General features: G+C 39.5%; 1 protein-coding gene across 2 annotated transcripts in view; it reads left to right on the forward strand.

Moving 5' to 3' along the window:
- Positions 1–18,160, forward strand: part of trappc9 (trafficking protein particle complex 9) — a 214,892-nt gene that overhangs the window by 94,010 nt on the left and 102,722 nt on the right. For both annotated transcript variants that reach the window (XM_023345160.1, XM_023345161.1), the window contains one exon: positions 14,694–14,836. In XM_023345160.1, coding sequence (XP_023200928.1) covers positions 14,694–14,836 — 143 coding nt within the window. The remainder of the gene's footprint in view (positions 1–14,693; positions 14,837–18,160) is intronic.

The following is an 18,160-nucleotide window of genomic DNA, read 5'->3' on the forward strand; positions in this document are numbered from 1 at the left end:
AAGGCAATGTTGGAGTGTTTTTTACTCAAAGCAGCCTATCCTTATTTTCCCATTGATGCACTTCAGTCCAGAAGTTGACAAAGATTAATCTACTTTTATTTCTGAATTAAGACCATATTTTTAGGGTTTTGATCATGCCTGATAATTTAGACAGGCCCTGTACAATCAAGGTATAAAATAGCTGCACTATTTACCAAATCAAGTGTTTAACATAACATGTTACCAACATGATGCTGTAATTTTAGCTTAACCAGAACATGTAATTCCCATAATCACTACTTTTCATCCAGTATCTGTGCTCTGCAGGTTACAGAGAATAGATGCTGTGGTCATAAAGGGATTGACATAAACAACAACACAACCACCATCAACCTGACCTAGTGATACAAAGCCTGGTATGTCCTTTCTTAATGCTGATTGAGCCAACCATACTGTGAATGTTGCGGCAGAATTAGAAAGATATCAGACAAGCTAATGTTTCTTGATGACCTGATAATGCGTTGTTTTCATTAGCCTGTGTGAATTGTAGCCTCAGGTTCCCGTTCTAAACTGATGGGAATTCTCTTTCACTGCAGTAAGGTCTGCTGAGTTTTGGATTCAGGCATGGTATTCCTGACTTGTTTTGATCAGTGTCTATTTTAAGGGTGACATCTTCTTTTATCAAAACATTAGCACACCACATTCAAAGTGTCTTAATTCCCTTTCCTTCCCCATTCTGGCGCTCTAGTGAACTTTAAGTTGTCTTCACCACATCGAGGCGTATTGATTGGTGCCTCATGTTAGTAAGTGGTAACATTTGTAATCAATAAAACTGGCAATTAGTGTAAATTTGTATTGGAGTTCTTTTATTCATGTCTTCATGTACTGTAAACGGCCACCATTTTGTTGTAGATTCTCTCTATAAATCAAGTGGAAACAGTAAAAATCAGTTTGCTGAGTGAGACCTCCCTGGCTTCTGGGTGTTTATTGGGTCTCCTGTTGGTGCCAAAGCTAACTTTAGCTGTAAACAAGTCAGCTGTGTTTTACTGTTGCTTTTTTCTGTTTTATCCCCAGAGTGAGGCATTCCCCCCCCCCCCACACACACCCACAGAGAGAGAAAGGCTAGAATAAAAGTGATGATTCAGTTCACCTGTGATTAGTTGTTGTACGTCCGGCCTTATTGCCTTTGACTGGTTTGTCCTGATTGATAGTTTCAGTCTCCAGAAGCTCAATTCAACTTTTAGTACAACAAAGGCTTTGCTAATTTTTTTTTTAGAAGGTTGTAGGTCTGTGCTCTTCTTCCTTTATGACCCCGTGCTGAAGAACCCAACAGTGCATTATGACTTTTCAAGACCTGTAAGGCATCTATGAAATAAAGCAAATAAAGAGAGGAGTCCGTTTGCTCTGCCAAGGTCACATCGGTACAGTTCTCCGCAGTGCTGTTTGGAAACCTTTTTGAAGGAGGCGAGGTAGACGGACGGCTGCTTCGGTGAAAGACACGGCCTTATTTAACATAAGTGTCTGCACAGATGCCACGGATGGGACAACAAATGGACTTAATGTCCCATCCATCCTGTCTGAGTCGCGCAGCATGCGAGCATCTGTTGGACTCTTTTTGTTGTTTTGGCATCCAGACCGAGTGTCTTTGTCTGGACTTGGCTGAGGAGAGAGAGAGAATACAGAATGTGGGATAATTATGGGAAATCAAAATACATCACCACCGTCGTGATGTACAACATATTTTAAAGTATGACGTTTGTTTCCTTCAACCTCTTTAATCAGATTTTTAAATTTACCTGCTTGTCTTATACAGTTCACAGAAAACATGGACTGCCATAATGTTACTGCTTTGCTGTTTGTCGGATTACAGGTGTCAGTTTATGATTTTTAACATGACAAATGAAGTGAGGTTTGGAGAGGAGAATGTTCCTTTTGTCCTTTCTGATTTTTACTGGTTTTATTTGAGAAGCACATTTCTTCATCATCTATCCCTGATGTTCTTGTAGGATCATGAGGGGGATTGTGCCTATCCTAGTGGTCATTGGGGTGAAAGGTGGGGTACATACCGGAAAGGTCACCAGTCCATCAGAGGGCAATAACCATGTACACACACACACACACACACACACACACACACACACACACACACACACACACACACACACACACACACACACACACACACACACACACACACACACACACACACACACCAGATCATTTAAAGTAATCAATAAACCTATCGATGGATCTCTTTATATTGTGATGTTTAAATAAATTGATAGCTAGCCTCTCCAAAACCTGCTTCCTGGACTGTAGTTTGTCTCAGCTGCTGCTTATTTATTTTTATCAGTGCCTGAGCTAAATGTCTGAGGGAGTGTTTCAGTATTTTATCTTCTCTTCCATTCACTTCATTTGTTACTTGTTTGGGCCAAACTGCGTCTTGTTGAGGAAAATCTGTGGCATGACAGACAATGACTTTGAAACAACAATTTCACATTACTGAGTTAAACCCTTCTAAGTGTCCTAGTCTGATTATTATGAGTTCATCTATTGACACCAGAGGAAAAGTAATGTGCAAGTGATACACTTGTAATGGAGCAACAGGATTTATTTCTTTATATAATTTTGATCATAAAACTGTCTTTCACCACTATGGTTAATTACAGCACACTACATATTCCTGAGTAGAGTGCTGGACTGTTAGGTCTCCAACTTTTATAAATCTGAACCGTAATAAATCGTCCTTGCTATTGCTGCTCTATTCTTAGGAGGCCATTGTGTTACGCAATGAAGACTTTTTTTTGTTCCGTATGCAAGGTCTTCTCTTGGCTCTGTCGTTAGCTGCCTTGTGGCTTACTCATTTTCTTTCACATCATTTAGAATATTCAATAATAAATAAATCAATACAACCGGTGCGAGCTCCAAGCCACGACATGACATGAAAATTGAAAAAGTTGTAAAAATGATGATGCATGCTCTTTAAAGTTTGAGCAAAGATTCTGCTTTGCATTTTTCTTGCAAACCCTATTCTAAAATAGTTTATATTTAGCTTGCACTTACTTGGTTTTTGCCTCGTCTCGGTAAAGCTGCATGTTTCGCCTCACCTGAGAAATGCTTGGATTAGAGGATGTTTTAAAAGATTTGCTTGATTTGCTTTGGGAGCCAGCAGACCTGGAGGCCTGCCTGGCTTGCTCTTAAAGTTCTGGCAGTGAGTCAGCTTGCTGATTTTATTTTTTATTTTTTTGCAAGTTATTTTTTGGATGACAGTCACAACAGACAGAGAGGAACCTCATCCTGGCAGCAACAACAGCCTGCGTCTTGCTCATACAGTATAATCAGCAAGTGGACGTGTAACCACAGCACAGCTCGCTCCCCACTGACATGTGGAAGCATCGTCATGGTGCCGGAGCGCCGCAGGCTCGTTTTTCTAACTGATGACCAAATGAGCTGGTCCATTAGGAGCAAATACCCACAGGCATCTAAAACGTATTAGTCCTCCTAATTACCATTTAGGTAAAATGCGCAGCTCTGACGCAGCAATCGGCAAAGCAACAGTTGGTGCACTTTGTTGCTCCATGGGCTTCCAGGATTTCCTTTTGAAAAGCAACAAAAAAAGAAAATCTAGTGTTTTTTTTTTTCAATGTAACGCTGAGTATTCACTCGTAATTCTAAATGCTGCAGCCAGCGCGTGTACTCAAGTATACTGGATGAAGGTAAGAAAGAAAAAGAAGGCGGAACATAAACCACTTTAAATGACTACTACTTTTTTTTTTCCCCTTTTGAACTGGTTTCCCTGGGACATCGTTTGGACTGGAAGAGCTTACTGTGGTATTTCTTTCCCCATAAATTGCAAACTGTAAAAACTTTGAATATTCTTCTCAATACGCACATTCTATTCAAACCTATTACTACACCAGCACCACCTGTGAACGTAACTTTATTGTGCTATTCCATATCGTTTTAAGTCTATGAATTGAAATCCAAACTACGATAGATAAACTGAATGTTGGATATCTTAACCTGTAATAAGTTTATTTTAGTAGTAAAAGGAATAATTGTTTGTCACTTACTGCTGAAAGCAATTAAAGTGGCAATATCCTGTAAAATAAACTTTTTTGAGCTTTACATCATGTTATAATGTTATGTCCTTGTTGGTTTGCGATCCAAAATCAGACAAGTCCAGCCATTATAGAGCTCTAAATCTTTTCTTTATCAGTTCTTTGCACATTACACTACCATTTTCAAACTGACAAACATTCCAAACAAGAGGGAGCCACACCTGATTCAAACCACCTGGCTTTTAAAGCATGGCCAGGACTAATTAAGGGGCGGAGACAACAATTACATTTCCAGGTAAACAAAAGAACAAAAATTTGTGCTAAACAATATTCCTAAACAAATATTCACAGAATTACAACTAACAATTTAACAAAAACAAAAATAAGCTGGGACCAAACAAAAAATAAAACAAACATCTCTCCTCCTTCTCAAACAATGGACCTTCCCAGTAAGGTAAATTGGAAACACCAGGTCCTAGGCATCACTGCTCATGGGGCGCCTCCATGGCAACACATGACCTCAAAGGAAAGAGAGGATGATCAAAACAAAATATTAAATAAAGCAACAACACAGGAAGCACAAAAAACAACAACACCTGTTGAGGGGGGTAAATCCCTCACAGTCCTCATCAAAAGCATATGTGGAGTGTTGCCTTGATTCCTTCATGCATGTTTGAGAAATCCTTTAATCTCCCATGGCAACCATTTGGCTGTGCAAAACACCTGGATGAACCTAGCTCCGCCTCTGAGGCACAGCTCCTCCTTGGAACTGCAGTTTCCAACCTTCTGAGCTTCTCCTTCCCCGCAAGACCCCCACTCAGCTCCTTCAGACTAGCCAAGAGCATTTAGCTAACACCTGGAGGAACTGTGCATCTCATTATGGGATCTACTTCTCAGTGCAATGCTGGTAAAAACATTGAAGGGTTAATAGAGGAGCCATGTTGTGATGGAATTTCAGAAAGAGCATGAGTTTCTTAAAGAGACAGAGGTAAAATATGAAGGTGTTAAATTATGAAATCAAATTTCTTTTAAGTGATATTTGATATATGTAGCATTTTTTTAATAACAACTGAAGGTTACAGAGCTACTTTATTGTGCTATGAAATGGCACTATCTGGAAAATACATGATACTGCCCCTTTAAATTATGTTTCAAGACATTACAGTAATACCATGAAACTGCGGTAAATTTACCACAAGTTATTAAAACACAAGGATCTCATTTTAATTTACTTGCTATATTTAATGCTTAACTAGTTAATTTACATACTAATCTCACACCTAATTTAGAATCACTTTTTGTACCTTGTGCTAAAAATTAAGTCCAGGAAAATCCCATATGTTCAGAAAGTTTAGTTTGCAGCAACATTTGTGTTGCTGTATGCAAGCTGGTGGGTGAAGTGATCAGAAAAGGAAGCATTTCTTATTGCTCTCTGGACCTGGACCCATGTGTGAAATGTGAGAACCGGGCTGAGCGCCGCGTCACAAGTTGCTGCTAACTCAGCTGTGTCCCAGCTTGCTTCAAAGCGCAGTGCACCATCACAGCTAGGTGGTGTTGGAGATAGGATGTGTGTGTCAAAGTGTAAATAAAAATGCTAATTTACTCGCCCGCTCATGCATCGCAGTTCAGTTTGTCTTTTTTTTTTTTCAGTCTTTGGAGTGTGTGGCTTTCACCTGCACTTGTTCTGTCTGTTCAGGCCATTTCACTCCTCTGTGCCTGCCTGACTTTTGAGTTACTGTAGGAACTGTAGCAGAGCCTGGAAAGTAGCTGTTCACCGGACAATCCGAGTACATTACATAATAATAATAATAATAATAATAAAAAAAGGGAGGCAAGTAATAACCTCCTTCTGCAGGGTTCATGACAGATCCGACCATCCGCTGAATTTTTAAAAGCTACTTGACTTCCATCCTGCACTCCACTGTTCTGTCTGTAAGTCAGTTTATACACTTTTATTTGGACTTAAAAACAATTTTTTTAAGAAAATTCATTTCATATGAAGTACGGGAATCCTGATTTAGCTAGTCTCAAATATCTAAATGTGCTTCCCAACAATCCAAATCTGTTGAAATGACTGTGTAGGGAATACAACGCTGCTCACACGGTGAGTTAGCTTTAAACACCCTGTTGCCAGCGGAAACATATTAGTCTTATTAATATTTTGTGTTGAGAAACTCCTGCCTATTTTCTTAGCTATATCTTGTTGGTGTTATTTTTTTTTCTTTCTCTTGGGTCAGACCAGCCGCAGATTGGAAATTAATCAAATTGTAATGTTGCCATTTTATTTGTTTTCCAACTTATTAAAGCTACAAATAATCCCTATATTCAGCATAATACAACACTGTAAATGTGCGCCTGAGATGATAAAACGTTTATTAGTTCAGAATTGTGTCTTGAGGGAACACTGTATTGTTGCGTACAGTATTTGAGGACAATAGCGTTAATCCAAGCCCTTTTCATTGTTTACCAGTTTTCCAATCAGACAGCCTGGATTAAGTTGTAAAGCAGTGATTATAATAGTAATATTTCATCACTGTGTGAGAAAACTAAGTGTCCTTGTTGTGAATTAGATATTCTAACATTCACCTTACCTGTCGAGGAGTTCAGCTGCACACATTACCTACTCACAAGTTACCAGAAACATTTGTAGAAACGTTTTTCCTTTGGAATTTTCTTATGTTGAAGTTTAAAGTTGATTTTATTTAACTCACTTAATGTGTTTGCTTTTTCTCAGGTTGTTTCATTTCACTCGGTTTTTATGACGGTGTGTTAGGGCCAGTGTAGATAGAAAAAAAAGGAGTCGTACAATGTAGCATAAAGACTTTTGAGATTAATCTTACAAATTGTTCTGGAAAAACAAATCAATTTCTGAGCTTGAAAAGCCTAACATTTGCTGGGAAATTTTTTTTATTTATTTGAAATTTTCAGACGTTTTCTAGAAAAAATAGGACATTTCTGAGCTTGAAAAGTCAAAAAATTTGTCAGACATATTTTAAGATTTATCAAAGAAAATTTCTAGAATATTTTTTTGACATTTGGAAATTTGAGTTTCAAAAATGTAAAATCTTCAACTTTTGAAACTCAGAAATTTCATTGCTCTTTCAAGAAAATTACCGAGATTGATCTAAAAATTTCTGAGTTTTTTTGGCAGAAATATGGATTTTATGGCCATAATACTGCATTCTAGACTTTCACAACTAAGGAAGTGAGTTTGAGCAAATGTTGTCATGCTACACATAGGTCAATACGCAAAAGAACCACAGAGGAGATCCAGAAAAGTGTAGCTGGGGTATTGGCTGTTAGCTGGTGCAGTGAATTCTCCAAATGGGCCCATTTTGCCTTTGAAATACCAAATAAAGTTGCTGCCTCTTCATCTGTTGACATCTTTCCTAATTTCAGTTTGCAGTTTCCTGATGCAGTGAAGCACAATTCAAGTAGGAATATGGTTTAGATCGTTCTGTGGACTACACGTGTATTTTTACTGCCCGTGACACTAAACGGTGTGTTAGAGCAACATGTCTAAATGTTCCTCTGGTTCTTCGAAAGCTTTTGGTGCAGGTAAAGGTGTTGCACCTTGCAGTGAATCAGAGTCCTTCATCGTCAGCAGCTGTTTGTTATTTTGGTCTTCATGCGCCCGCTCGTTACTGAGCCTTTTTAGACGCTCTGAGCCTCGTCAGCTGTCGCTTCAGCTTGTTCTCCGGCTCTCGTTCTTCTGCACGCAGTAGTTATTGTGAAGTCATCACACTGCGCTGCGGATCTCTCTTCACTCCTCCTGAAATCTTCTCTCATGAATCATTAACTGCACAACAGCACAGCAGCAGTACGACAATGCCCTGATGCCCAGACTCACACTCGTTTTCTACTGGAAAACACATTCACTAATGGAACCAACAGAAGCTTTCATCTCTGCTGCAACTGCAATGAAGTAATTATCAATGAGTTTGACTCCTTGAAAGCAGTGGTGGGTAAATGTCTGTAATCAATTAATTAATTGCAATTAATCACATTTACCCAACAGCTATACATAGACAAAATAAGCAACAATTTCAATTCAGAAACTTGTTCTGCTTCTAAATGGTTCAATAAATAGATGTACAAGCTCAACAGCAAAGATGTTAATTTTTAATATGTTATTTGGGCTGTTTAACCACCAGCTTGGTGCAAATTAAAGAATAGCATTATAACGTGATGTAAAACATAAAGGCTGATTTTACATAATACTGCCCCTTTAAAAAAACAAAAAAAGCTTTGCGTTTTGCTGATGAACGGAAGGAAAGTGTCTTCTCCAAAGTGGAGCAGACTCTTTGTTTTGGTTTGTCAAAGAAAATCCCAGTAAATCACATTTAAATTGGCGGCTGTTACATGATAAAACGTGGACAAGTTCAAGCGGTATGAATACTTTTCAAATCGACTTTCCTCGTTCCTGTACTTTTCCAAACCCGTCGACCAAGTTTGCAGCCACCATCCAGATGGAGAAGTGAACAGAAAGTGTGTGTCCCCCTTTCTGATTGGAAATCCTCGTCTTATCAGCTGATTGACTCTCATGCGATGCAGGGCAAGCCTCGCTCCAAGTGAACACACAGCATCCCACAGTCCTCTGGGTTCTCTCCATGTCCCGCTGCAGCCAGCGCCGCCGGCGCTTTAACAGCTCTCCTTGTGCGCTGCTCACTTCCCAGCAACAAGGCAGATGCATCCCAGGAAAGGGTCAAGAGCATTTTATGGGCGTTTAGACCCACAGAACTCCATTTCATCTTCTCATCAAAGTACACAAGTGCTCCTCTGACAAGTTGCTGTTTAACCACCTGTGCTAGCTTGGTTAAAGAAAAAAAAACTTCCTGGATTTAAAAGTCTGTAACACTGAATAACATCACTTTCTTTTAGAGGGGGAGACAGATTATGTTTCATCTTTAAAGTTGGAAAAAGTTGCGAATAAATAGATAAGAGGGCTGGGCGATCAATCGATTTTTATCAATCTAGATTTTGCTTTTTCTAATGCACTCCTTGGGTTTCCGCTATTCAGAGTGATGTCAGTTTTTTATTTTTTTTTTACAGCTTCTATTTATTTGGACTTTTCAGATCAACTCTACTTCAAAATGTAAAGGTCAGGCAAAGTTTTTTTAAATGTATGAAAAGTAATACATTTTCAAAAATACAGTTAAATAATGCAAGGATAAAGTCATATGATAAAGTCTTTATATCACCAGAATAAAGTTGTAATATTAGGGGAATGAAATTACTTGATGAAAAATCCAACAACAAATTTATTATCCCACAAATAAAAAATGTTTTCTAGCAAAAGTGTGTTTTTATTCTGCTAACATTATGACTATGTTCTCGTAATTAAATAAAGATTCTTGGAGCCATTCCCTAATACTACCTCGTGTGACTCACAGAAGGGATAATTGAAATTATTTGTCACATCATTTACTTTTTTTAAATAAAAATAGAAATTATATCTGCTATGAAAAGTTAAAAGTTTAAAATAACATCTTTTTTATTTTACAGCCACATCACCCAGCCCTTGTGGATAATACATAAAATATATTGTAAGAAGATATTCTTAAGTTAATTTCAATAGAGGGGCGATGGTTGGTCTAGCTGTTTTGATTTTACTAGCTTTTTTTTTATTGGCTAGACCGTACGAACCAAAGATCATCAGACCATTGTTTGGACTCATTTAATCTCACTGGTTTGCTCCATTTTCAGACCCCCACACCCCTCACTTCCTGCCCAGATGTCACTGTGACGTTTTATCTTCGACTCTAGCGAGGAGACGTGCGGCTCTGTCCCGATCTTTATCTCGTTGCCATTTGTTCACAAGTGATGGGTGGGAGCAACAGTACTCACGGCGTCCAGTGGGCCCTCCAGTTGTCAAACATTTGTGCGGGGAAATGTGATAGACAGCCTTTTGTGGCATTCTTCAGACAGGCGAGAAAAATAATAATAATGGGCTGTGGCATTTGAGGTAAAGGCCACCGCGTTTCACGTGTCAGGTCTCAGAAAAGCTTAGAAAAAAGGTTTTCCATGATTAGCACCTGTTGTTACTTGTAGGCATTTAAAACACTTAAGCTGTGTGTTTTTCTACAGGTTTACATACATAAACAGATTGCACATCATACTGTCATGGGACTTTTAGGATTCTATTTGATCCATCTTTTGAAATTCTGGAATGATTATGCAACATACAAGTTCAAGAATTGGACACATAAGTTTGAATTTATTGTGGGTTTTCTCAGTCCCACACAGATTGACAATTCTACAAATACTCTCTCATGCTAAAATTTGACATTTGAATTAATGGACAATGAAGCCCATAGACTTAGCAAGAGAAACCAGACGTGTTTTGTAGCCACTGACAAGCTTCTGGCATATTTGACCACTCGTCCTGGCAGAGTTGATGGAGTCCATCTACAGTGGTTGGTTTTCTAGCTATGGTAATATACAGTAGTTTTCTTCACAAAATCCTCTAAGCTGAGACTCATTTTGGTCTTCTGGGGTTTTTTTTAAAGGACCAAGGTATTAAGGGTATTTGAAGTCCTCTGAGCTTCCAAGTACAGTATTGACACCAAAGATTTTTAACTTTTGAAAGAGTTACCCGGCTTTGCAACTCCAAGATATTGGGCAATGAGTTTGTCCAACTTGCTATCTTTGGAGTATAAGGCAAAGGAAACGTTAGGTGTTCTAATTTAACAAACCATATTTCTATTGTCATACATTGTACATGTAATAGTAAAGTATTCAGACTTCAGCCTGCCACAATAACTAATTCTGCTGGATGATAAATTGTTGTGAAATTATTGCAATGCACAATAACATTGTCGTTTTTGAGACTATTTTAAACTAATATATTGATAATAATGCAAGTTTGACCTTGCAAAGACTTTAATAAACTTTAATTTTGCACATAACGCTTCACACTGGAACTGAACGATTTTTTCTAAACATCCAAAACAACACAACCAAAAACAATAAATAAAAAGGACTAGGAAGTCTCTAAACAAAATTACCTTCCAAAAAATATTAATGAAAATGACTGAACTCATTTTAATTTGTCATGCAATCGATGATTAATTGCAACAGGCTTACTTCAGCCCTGGGCAGAATAAAACTGAGAAGTTGTCTTGTGAAGCCAAAATGTGCGACTCTTTGGAATGAGTAACATCTGATAGAAACTTATACGTTGGACTACATATGGAGCCTGTTGAGTTTCACATGCTTTCTATAATGCTGCAAAACTCACATGTGTACCAAACATCCATTGGTGATTAATGAATAACTAGAGGCAGTTTGGAGAAGCTAGTCTTTGTGGAACATCTGAAGAAGACTGTGTGTTTAAATGAACTGAATTAACACTGTAAAGAACAGACAACATGAAAAACTGCTAAAGTCCTACACACACTTCTTTTTTCTGTAGTGAGAGATGTGTGTGGTCAGGTGCTGTTTTCCTCCAGCTTACTCCAAGCAGTGCCAGCTCATTACAGCAGGAGCTATTTTTAGCTGGGTGTGATTGAAAAAGACTCCCGAGGGGCGGAGGAGCCACAGAGGTGGGTGGGGGGGGATCGAAAACAGGGGCCGCTCCGGCTCCAACAGAGGAATCAGGCACGCCTGTGGCATGCGAAGGCGTTGCCGAGACGATTCCTCGAGGGGGAACACGTTTTAAGCTTTTGCTTCCACACCGGCAACCACACGGCGTCAGCGGAGTCCGAAGAAAAAATCGAATCCGCATTTCTGATACATGTCAACAGCCTTAGCAGCAGAAAACACTGCTGCAGAGGAAAGGCATTCATCCAGCAGGCATCTTGTGTTTTTGTTTTTACTAACAGTCGTTGAGAATTAAGCCAGTCTGTTGAAATGAGGCTGAAATCAACACGCTGCTGCTTTCATTCTGCCTCCAGCCCAGCGTGAGTTTGTCTCTCCGCCGCTGTGGAGGGCAGCTGTCGCAGACTGACTCCACTGCTTCCCTCCAGGATCTGCAAATGTTTAGAGTGGGAATTTGGGTCTTCAACTTCGCATTGCAACCAGCAACTTTGATTAACTGGTGTTTCCCTCATCACATGTTGTCACTTTATGACAGTAAACCTCGTTGTACCAGTAGCTGTTAAGTCGCAGGTTTCTCTGTTGGTATTATTTATGTTTTAAACTGTTGTTTTTGGGGGCGGGGGGTTTCTGAGTGAAGAGATTTTGCTTCTGGAAAAACAAAATCTCCCACCGGTTCCAACATCCTCTACCCTCCTATAATCCTGACGCCTTGTAGGAGGGTCTGTGTTCTTGTGTCTCACAGAGTTTAAAGAAGCAAAAGGCATTAAAAGAGCAGAACCTCCAGCTTCTGACAGCGACGCAAACAGCAGGACCTCTGCTGCTGTTATGGGAGCGACGTGGCTGAGATAAGAAGTTCTCTTGCTGCTGTTACTCATTGCAGCTCTTTCTATGGACGCTGTGTGCACACACTAATCGTAGCCTGCTTGCAGGGCTACCGGATCTATGTAATATAATAAAAACAATAGGTATTTTGCACCGCTGCATCCAAAACTAACATCCATTTTTCTCAATAATGTCAGGTTTTCGTTCTAATTTGATTTAGAGAAATCTGATCTTCTGACTACAACTGATCACATTTTTGTGACATCATCAGTTCATTTCCGTTAATATTTCTCATCTAAAAAAAGGTTTTAGGAGAAAAACCTTTTAGTGTATTAATTAAATGTTACAAACTTAGATTTCTGTAAATTGTATAATAAACACTGATAAGGGTAAAAACATGTAGATTGAACATTACGTCTTCATTGTGTAAAATTCTCTGTCTCTTCTCTGTCCTGCTGCTCGTCACTCATTGATCCAGATTCTCAGGAAACCGATCCAGATGTGAGAACAGGTCATGCATTTTGATGCTCATGTTGCTTCATAGTTCAGAAAGTTGACCTGATTGAGCAAAACCAGTGTGATTTTTGGATTCAGCTCATCAACATGACCCTAAAACAGTTGAGAAAAACTTTTTATAGACAATTCTTTTGGCTGTTGAGCAGTGTTGTCTTCCATTTGTCTTAGATGGGGTCACGGGGTCAGCAGGTCCAGGAGGGAACCTGCAGCATGTTGCAGAAATCAAATTCCACTTGAATTTAACCATTAAGTATCTTTGTCTTTTGCAGATCCTCCTATTCCATTTGTATTTATGTCTTACACATACGTTTCAACTTCATTGGATTTGGGGTTGTATTAAACTTCTTGATTTATTCTTTTATTGTAGAGAAAAATCTGACGGGAATCTCTGGTTTCCTCTTGACTGTAACAAATCTTCTAATGTATTGAATTCTTCTTTGTGGCCTTTAGCCTCTCTGTGTCAAAATTCAGGTCATTATAGGAGATACTCTGAGACATTTTACTAAATGCCAAAAATATCAACCTCGTCTCGGTGCTGGTGGAAAGATCACAGGCGTGTCCTTGGATGGCACTTTCAAATATCAGAGCAAGTTAAAAAAAACAAACACACCCACACACATGCCTACACGCCATCACATGCCCACACAGAATGTGAAATAAGGCTTTTCACTTACAAATAAAGGCCTTTATAGAATAGAGTTGTATGGTTGACAGTAATAATAACTTTTCTGTGATGTGGCTGTCAGAGTGCTGTGCTCTGTCCATTACATTGTAATCGGCCGTACGCCCAGCCAGCAGGCTCGGAGTCGCTTCACCTTGACTCCCGCCTCCCACAAAGAAGCGGATAGAGAGTAAAAACAATCAGGAAATAGGTGAACTGTGTGGAAGCCACAGCCAGAGCCTCCATCAGCGGTATGCGTGGAGATGATATATGCCGTGCTGGAAGAAAAGCCGAACATTGGACAGTCTCCTTCCCTGAGTCAGCTAGTGTTCCTCACCATAAACTGCCACTTCTAATTCCTCCCCACCTGCCCACTTACGTCGCCCACTTGGCTGCTCATGACATCCCCCCCCCATCCCTGCCTCCTCTCCATGGAAACGCCTCGGAGTACCACTGAGTGATCCCCTTGTTCATTTTTCCCCCATTACGATGGAACGCAGCCAGAACAATCTCACCTAGGCCACCCAGCTGCCACCCCTCTCCCTTTTAAACCCTTTTAGGATTCTGAATCGTCCATTTCCCATCATTATACTTCCATTTCATTAAGCAGCACAATAGCAGCCTTGTGGTGCATTTATTATTTTTGCCTTGATGGCTCCTCTTGTGGAGCAAACTTTGTGTAGATTGAATGCGAGTAGCAACACATTGTGCGCGACCTCTGACCACGGCCTGTTGCTTTAATGCAGTGGTTCCCAAAGTGTGGGGCGTGCCCCCTAGGGGGCCGCGGGAAGTGGTATGGATGAATGAAAAATAAAAAATAAAACAGTTACGCAAAAGTGTTTCACTGTAAAGATGGTTTGTAGTGTGTTTTGTTGCAACCTGAAGTGTGAAATAAACTTCAGTGGAGTTTGAAAACAAAATATGTGTATAGGTTTATGTCTGGTTGAACGATGTGTGTGCAAAGTTGTTTTTATTTTTCTTTTTTGGGGGGAATTTTATTGTAATCCATAGGAGGGCCCAGAAAATCTTTGGGAACCACTGCTTTAATGAGCTGCTCATGCGGTTCCACATCAGTCCTGATGTAACTTTATTCTCCTTCCTGTGCTCTGTTGCAGACTTTGGAGGCGGTGCTGAACTTCAGGTACTCGGGCGGAGCGGGCAAAGTGGAGGGCTACTACCGGGAGCTGTCTCTGGGCGTCCATGTAGACGTGGAGCCGTCTGTGTTTTTCACCAGAGTTAGCACCCTTCCTGCAACCAGGTAACACAAACACATGAACCATATTGTCTTTTATGCTATATGACTAAAGTGCAGGTAAACAGGGTAAGGCTCTCTGGTTGCGTGTGAAAAAAGAATGTCAATGGCACCGATTTGTTACCCGACTTCATTAGCATTAACTTGGGGTTTTTGTTTCCATCACTTCTGGCATAATTCTGGCAGGCATTTACTTATCAGAAGGAGTGGAGTTAATTTTAGGCAGCGGTAACACATTGCTATTTCCAGAAATATTTTAATTTGATTCAGTTTACAAAAAAAAAAAAATCATTTCAATTCAAAACTAAATTTTCTTAATGGAAATATGGCAATTTTGAAAAAGTTCATGTTTTTCCATAAAGAGATTTTGCTCTAGGATGAGTTGGGGGTTTGGCCGTATCAAAATAGATGTATTTCACAAAAGTGTAATGAAAATACCTTTTCTCTCATCACACAAATCATGTGATCAACATGATTTGACAAAGAAGACGACAGGAAGTGGTAGGAGGATGTTGGTTTATTTTTGTTTGTTTTGCTGCAATGTACAGCTGGCTCCACCAGAGCTCTCACAGCATCACACAGTTCATAAAAAGTTGTGTATCATTCAAAAGTGTTGAATCTATAGCTCTTTTGTAAAATCTCCACCTACAATTTCCCCAAAATGCTGCATACATAGTCGCTCTCAAATATGAGGTTGGTTTCTCCAACACCTGAATAAAACACCTACGTCTCCTCTGGTAGATGATGAGTATTAGTGCCATAATTTAAATAATGCTTTAAATTATGAATATATCTCATTTAACTGTTTGCGTCCGTCACTGTCATGATTTTTAATGAGTTATCGCTTGAATAAGAATTATTTGTGTGATTTTTATTTTGTTTAATTTTTAATGGAAACACCACAGTTCCAAAATTTATTTTTTTTAACATTAGTGAAATATTGACAAAGACTTACTTACATTCGTAATGGAAACACAGTTAGTTACTTCGTGGCATTTTTTGTTTCCACATGAAGACACCGAAAATGGCTCCAAGACGTTGCCATTACTCCCCCAGACCTGTAGGTGGGGCTAAGTTTAGAGAATGGGACATGCGTATAGAGCCTCCACACAGCGTTGTTCACTTTGTTGTTCACCAGTGGAGTCTTTTGTACAGAATCATGACAAAGTCGAGCTTCTTCTCCTTGTCATGTTGGATTATCAAACTAATGACTAACAAGACGAGGATGTAATCAGCTGCTGTTGTTATGGGTAACGCATATGGCACATTTGAGGTTGTAGGTCATGTTACAGTTGGGTTAATATGTCAGCGTCAATTTTGCTGCACACATGAACACTGGAGGGTGAAATCTTCACTGAGGAACTTGTTTAAAAAATAAACCGTTATAGATCCCCTAAAACTCTGTTTTCTGTTTTTAAAAAAATGCTATAATACCAACACAAATCTGACATTTCATAATAGATTCTAGATTTTCTAAAAGCACATTTGACCCATATTTGGGACCCCACTGGATCCCAAATAAGGTTCTTTGTATATTTCTCAACATCATAAATAAGTTTCTTTCACAGGAGCGAGACTGTATGGATAAGGTGGTTGACCCTTGGACATAATTGAGAGTCTTAGCATGGCGGTCTTCTATCTATTAGCATCTGTCGTGTTTCAGAAACGCTACACCTAAAAGGATCTCAGACTTATCTGTTTTTGGAAGAACGTCAGATTGTTTTCATATTGTCAATGCTGTTTTCTTGTTCTCATTAGTGAGAAGGAATGTCAAAAGGATTTTGAGATAAGTCTCAAACATACTGCACCTCACACTACAAACTATAAAAGGGCCTTAAAACATCCAATGTTTACCTTGTGCAGCTGTAGAGATCCTATCAGTTCACTCTTGTATTTTTCCTGGCTTTACTCATCTTCTAACCCCCCTGACCTTTATGAAAAACCTCCAAGCAAAAGAGACGGATCATGGGCAAGTAACGGCCTCTTGAGGTGAGCCATTAGGCAAAATACTATCTGAAGTTTGAGTCATCCAACTTGGCTCGGCGCTAATAGTTATGCCGCTCAGCCTGCTGTACCTTCACCCCTGTCATTGCGTCTCCCTCACCTCCTCTGCTCGCCTGGCATTTTCTGCCTCACTACTTTGACACACAGTATCTGCTGGCGCTCAGTCAAGGCTCAAAACATTTCAGACGTGTTGAAAGTAAAGGCTTGGGGGAGATTTGGGCAGACTACCTGCAGATTTCCAAAACTCTTCCCGAGTCGAACAAACTTTGTGTTTTCTCTGCACCATGTCTAGAGTGACTCGCTGGGCTTTACAGATCCACAGCAAGAGGTCCTTGACACGCACTGACCTGTATGAGGACAAACTTCTCAAAAAATCTGTGGCAGTAAACAACATTTCAGAATGTACTTGGCTTTGAGACAGACTTCTTTCTCTGGCGTAGCTGCAGAAAGCACAGGAGAATCAACTGTAGGAACAAGGATCTGTAAAGTAAATGGGATTTTAACTGTATCACCTTGCAAGGGTATGTTTAGTGTTTAAATATTTTCCCATTACAGCCCAAAACTTCACCAAATTTCATTGGGATCTTGTGTGATAAACTAGCATGGCTGTTGCCTTCGTATCCAATTTCACTTGAATTTGTCTTGGAACATGGCACTCCGCAACCATGTGGCTGTTTGCAATAGTTTGGCTTTGGATGATATAATCCTTACTATTAGGGACGCACAATATTATTGGCATGGTATCAATATCGGCCGATATTAGCTATAAAATTTGATATTATACGATAGCCATTCTATCAAAATAACTCACCGATATAAAAGGCGTTGTTTTTAAATGACAATGATAATGATGCCTGCAACACAACGTCATGACATCACATGATGTTGACCTAATCTGATCACGGCGGGAGAGCAGGACCAATTGAAAATGCCAGCAGTGTTTAAGTGTCGGAAACTTATAGAAGAACTACTATTTGCAATGACTGCTCTGCATCAGTGATCCTGCAACACTTCGAACCTCATTAACCATCTCAAGAACCACCATTACATTAAGTTCATGGTGGCCAAATTGGAGAGCGAGAGCCCGGATAACTGCAGAGTACTTATGTATGTATAGCTATATGGATAGAAGATATCTTTTATGATGGTAGGCTGTTAAATATGTGAACTGGGTTGGCAACTATAAGCTTTGGCTTCAGCCTATTCCTTTTTGGTAAATTATGGGTTTGTTTATTATTATTATTTTTGTTTCCTGTGTTTAATGTTGATAATTTACAAAAATAAAGTGAACTGCACTCAACTGAGAAAAAAACAACAACTCACCAA

This window comes from Xiphophorus maculatus, chromosome 13, assembly GCF_002775205.1.
Source record: "Xiphophorus maculatus strain JP 163 A chromosome 13, X_maculatus-5.0-male, whole genome shotgun sequence".
Lineage (NCBI taxonomy): Eukaryota > Metazoa > Chordata > Actinopteri > Cyprinodontiformes > Poeciliidae > Xiphophorus > Xiphophorus maculatus.